The sequence below is a fragment of the Parambassis ranga genome, chromosome 14 (genome assembly GCF_900634625.1).
Source record: "Parambassis ranga chromosome 14, fParRan2.1, whole genome shotgun sequence".
Lineage (NCBI taxonomy): Eukaryota > Metazoa > Chordata > Actinopteri > Ambassidae > Parambassis > Parambassis ranga.
In genome coordinates this window covers 19993149-19997896 of record NC_041034.1, presented here as the reverse complement: position 1 = coordinate 19997896, position 4748 = coordinate 19993149, and the positions used below count along the sequence as shown (strand labels likewise).

Here is a 4748-nt window from a genome sequence, read left to right as displayed (position 1 = left end):
ATAAATAAATTTATGTGTAACGTGCACACGAAAAACTAATTTGCCTGGCTGGCAATTGAATGTCCATATTCAATCATTCAACACACTGGACAGGGAGAAGGACACTCATTGCTCCCTGCTGCCTGGAGATGGTGTGTCTTGGCTGGGCATCCCGCTTCCCTGTGCTCCTGGAGCTCCCTAGTGCTCCAGCACATTCCCCGAGAGAGGGACGCTCATTGTACCAGCTCCCCAGGAAGGGTGCTCCGTGGCCGGGCAGCCTGCTCCCGTGCGCCCTGTCAATAACAATACTAAATCACGAATTAGTATTTCATGCGCAGGTTATAAATAATTCGTGGCCACGATTTATTTATTTTGGACCATGTTATCAGAGGGTAGATTTGTTTTAGTAGGGCGGGAAAATGTAAAGAATATGAGGCTTCTATTGTTAAGTGTTGCTAATCAAGTCATTCCTAAATGTAAAGGTAAAATGAAGAATAGAAGGCTTTCAGGTGGACAGAAGCTGTAAAGGAGAGGAATTTAATTTAATTTAATTTAATTTAATTTAATTTAATTTAATTTAATTTAATTTACAAAATGTAATTTAACATAAACAGACACAGGCAATTATTTTAATTACAAAGGATGCTCCTTTTGCTTTAGAAGAAATGAAGGCTGGAACAACAGATTAATTAATGTTATGTTAAAAAATCTGGGGCAGGTGGCATCACTGAAGCTTCTCGGATTTTGTAGCAAGTATATGTGGAAAGAGGGAGTTCTCATCAGTGGAATATAAATTAAGGTTACAACATTTCTGTCGAATTTCCTGTCCACACTCCAGTCCGGTAGGTGGCGGTAATGCAACTTGTCAGTTTGCTACCGACCGACAATAAATTTAAAGGAAGAAGAAAAAGTCCAGAAGAAGAAGACCGGCCATGCCGGTATACGCGCGGAGTCTGGCACGGGCTGATCTCCTCTCCTCTCTGTCCAGAAGCAGACAGCTCGCTCGGCTGTTCACTAAGGACGCGCGGCGTTCACACAGTTTCGGAGCGGTGCAGCAAAGCGCTAGGCGTCCAACAAATCCATTCATTCCATCGGGGAGCGGGCCGAGTATTACTTGTAGATTAGGTTGTGTTTGTGACGTTCAGGTGTCCAGAATAAGTATGTCGTCTACCGCGATGTCCCAGCGGATGGTGTGGGTGGACCTAGAGGCAAGTCCCATGTCATAAAGTCAGCATGTAGCATGTAGTCAACTGACACTATGTATGTATGTATGTTAGCAAATGCTAACCAAGCTAAATACAGGTAGTCGAAATAACGGTCACATGTATGAATGAACTGTTGACCTATCCCCATTGACTCACTGAACGGGGACATTATTGTGTAATCACAGGGGACAGAAGGATCATTCTGGTTCCAGACTGGTGTTTCTGTAAAAATAGGATCAGTCCAGTTACATGTGCATATGTGTGTGTGTGTGTTTTTTTTAGATGACAGGTCTTGACATCGAGAAGGACAAAATCATTGAGATGGCATGCATCATTACGGACTCGGACCTAAACATTTTGGCTGAGGTAATTTAAACGAGCAAGCAAATACTGCTAGACTGCCTCTTGTCATGTGTGTTTTATGAATTGGACCAATCTGTTTATGTCAAAGGGACCCAACCTGATAATCAATCAACCAGGTGAACTTCTGGACGGGATGTCAGAATGGTGTAAGGAGCATCATGGAAAGGTGAGCTGACTTTGCAGACAGCTGCTTAAAAGATAGAAAATCATGACTAAATACCATTGTGTCTGCTGTTAAGGTCCTATAATAATAATAACTTCATGGCAGTTGTTTATTGTGTTTTACCAATTTCCCATATTTCAACTAGAAGTCACCTCTTTATGTGCATGTGAAGGTATCTTACTGTTGGTATAACCTTGTCTTAGTCAGGACTGACCCAGGCCGTGAGAGACAGTAAAATCACCCTGGAACAAGCAGAGTATGAGTTTCTGTCCTTTGTCAGACAGCACACTCCACCTGGTCAGTGCCCACTTGCTGGTAAGTTGCTTTTTGTTTTTTTATTTTTTACTATCAGTGGCAGAACTGTGCTAAAGTCATCAGAACCTACCTTTTGGACAGACACTCTCCTCTTTGCGCCGTGTTTCTCCTTCCAGGAGCTGTTTGCCAGCTACTCATCTAAACTGTCCATCGTAGTTGTACTTCCTCCTTCTGTCTGTGTGTTCTGCACCTGAAGCTCTTGTGCTTCTCCACATTCATCACGCCCACAATAAATTCCGACCAATCACAGCATGGTTGACGCACAGCCTTGAGAGAAAAAGTTCTGCCCGGACCATGTGCACGAGATCGCTGCACAACGGACGGTCCGAGATAAAAATGACGTCATTTTGTGGGCGTAACGTCTGCAGGGGGGAGGGAGTTCTCTGTTCTCGCGGAGTATGGATCCAGCTTTAGTTACACCTGTTCAGGGGTTTACAGACAATGGGCTGAAAAAGAGAAAATATCCAGTAAGTAAGTTAAAAAGCCAGAGGTCAGAGGAGAACGGCTAGACTGGTTGTATGAGTCATTTTCTACAGTAACATTTGTCAACAACATGGTAACAGGCTAACATTATCTCAAGCTGTCAAAAAGAATTAAGGCTGTTCTGATGAAAAATGGTGTTCAACCTGCTGCTAACACGGTACCCAATCAGTATATGTATCTGTAGGGTATAAAGTCAATCATACAATAGCATGCACACTAAGAGCAATACTGGCTTTTTAGGTAGTATCGGGAATCTTTTCCCTTCTTGTTATCAGAATTAGTTAGCCAGTGTAATTACTATGGCTGTCAAAGCAGACACAAACCCTGCATGGAGTAGAAACCAGTCTTCCCCACACACGAAAGGGTCAGTATAATTTGAAGCACATCTTATTATTATCGGTTTTGTTTATTTAGTTATTATAACTGTGTGGTAGAAGGATTCCATCCGTTATCAAGCATCTGACTCTGCTGGATACAGTACACACACTGTCTCTGTCTCACAGCTGCCAATCAATGCCAGCTTCTTGTGGGATTGAAAGAAACCCGACTAGAGCATTTAATAGAATAAATACTTGTTTTAAGCTGAAAATCATAATCTGAAGCTACAAATATGCAAAGGTTGAATAATCTTAACATTGAGCTGTAGAAAGCGGCTCTGTTTCTGCATGTGTGAAACAGACAGTCTTTGTCTGTTCATTAGATATTGCATGTTCTTTATGTAAAACGGCCAAACCTGGTTTGAGTTTGGTTGTTACAATGATTGAAGTGAGCATATTTGTTTACTCCCAAAGAATCACAAATATCCCTCCAAGGCACTTTTAGAACAGAGTCTCATCTGCATTCAAAAGGAAACAAATTTTGACAGCACTAGTGATGACCATGTATTTTGTATTAATATGATGTTTTTCACTGTGTAAGCAGCAGTTTTTAAAGAGGATTTTGTTTGCTTTTGTGGATTTTTAGTGGTAGTGTGATCTGGTTTCACAGTCTTCTGATTCTCCTTCTAGGTAACTCTGTGCACGCAGACAAGAGGTTCTTGGACAAGTACATGCCTCAGTTCATGTACCACCTTCATTACAGAATCATTGATGTCAGCACCATCAAGGAGCTTAGCAGGCCAGTGTTTATGTGGAAAATGTCTCTGTGTGGTTCTGTGCTTTGATCAGTACGTCATGAATAAGCAAGTGGAAAGTTTTCCACATTGTGCCTCTTTACTCTAAAGATCGTTCATGATGTGGAATAATTTCTTACATTTATCTTAAGGTTTAATGTACTCAGACACTATTCACTGGTACTCTTTGCTTTTTGACTTTACTGTGTCTGTGTTGTAACAGCAGGTGGCTTTTGTTCTGTACACTTGCAGAAGGTGGTTTCCAGAAGTATACGAAAAGGTGCCACACAAGAAAGCAAGCCACAGGTGAGGAAAACAAAACACAAACCTACTAAAACCATCCACTGGACTGTTGTGGATTTTGTCAACTGACTTTTGTCACAATTTCAGAAAATTATATATAGTAAACACTTTACACTTGTTTTCTCCCACAGAGCCTTGGACGACATCCAGGAGAGCATTAAGGAGCTGCAGTACTACAGAGCCAACGTCTTCAAAGTATCTACAGAGGAAAAGAAGCGCAAGATAGTGGAAAATGGAGGCAGCAACAAAAGTTAGCACAGAAGTCAGATTGTGGAGTTTTCACAAAGATGTTTCATTTTCAGTTTGATTTTAGTTTTTGTGGCAAAACAATCCCAAAAACAAATACAGCAATATATACAGTTATTTCAGATTTTTGAAAGTTGACCTTTCATTGTTTGCAGCTTTGTATTTATTTAGACAGAATTTGAGATGACTGTCATTTTTCTTGAGGAAAAAAACAACAACATAAAAACAAAATAAAGTTTGTGGTCCTAGAGGGGGAAAAAGTCCAGCTCAGCTGTGTCCCCCTTTTTTTTTACATTTTAATTTTGTGTTAATGGACAATATTTAGTTCTATCCCAAGAAATTGAATAATAAGTTTTTTCACAAATCCAAATATTGGCTCAAGACTCTGCCTTATGACATTATACACTACCTGGGGGTGTTGGACTAAAACAGGGACAGAGATAAGTGACTGAAAATAAAAAGTGCCATTTAAAACAAAAAATGTTAGTGAGAGAAAAAACATTTGCATTGAAGCATTTATAGAAAAACATACTCACACTAAAACAAGTATGGGTGATGGGGGGGGGGTACAATTAGCTAT

General features: G+C 40.5%; 1 protein-coding gene across 1 annotated transcript; it reads left to right on the top strand.

The window, feature by feature from the left end:
- The first annotated feature begins 889 nt into the window (after window positions 1–889).
- On the top strand, window positions 890–4538 carry smfn (small fragment nuclease). The gene is made up of 7 exons (XM_028421503.1): window positions 890–1187; window positions 1467–1550; window positions 1636–1713; window positions 1914–2025; window positions 3516–3624; window positions 3872–3925; window positions 4054–4538. The coding sequence occupies exons 1-7, from the start codon at window positions 912–914 to the stop codon at window positions 4175–4177; spliced, it is 837 nt and encodes a 278-aa protein (XP_028277304.1). The 5' UTR covers window positions 890–911; the 3' UTR covers window positions 4178–4538.
- The last annotated feature ends 210 nt before the right edge of the window (window positions 4539–4748 follow it).

What these genes read in the sequence shown, in the direction of transcription:
- smfn (XM_028421503.1), top strand. Translation starts at nt 912, where the DNA reads ATGCCGGTATACGCGCGGAGTCTGGCACGGGCTGATCTCCTCTCCTCT. An exon ending in ACCATCAAGGAGCTTAGCAG is followed by an intron (nt 3,625 to 3,871) that starts GCCAGTGTTTAT and finishes GTACACTTGCAG; the next exon opens with AAGGTGGTTTCCAGAAGTAT. An exon ending in CACAAGAAAGCAAGCCACAG is followed by an intron (nt 3,926 to 4,053) that starts GTGAGGAAAACA and finishes TTTCTCCCACAG; the next exon opens with AGCCTTGGACGACATCCAGG.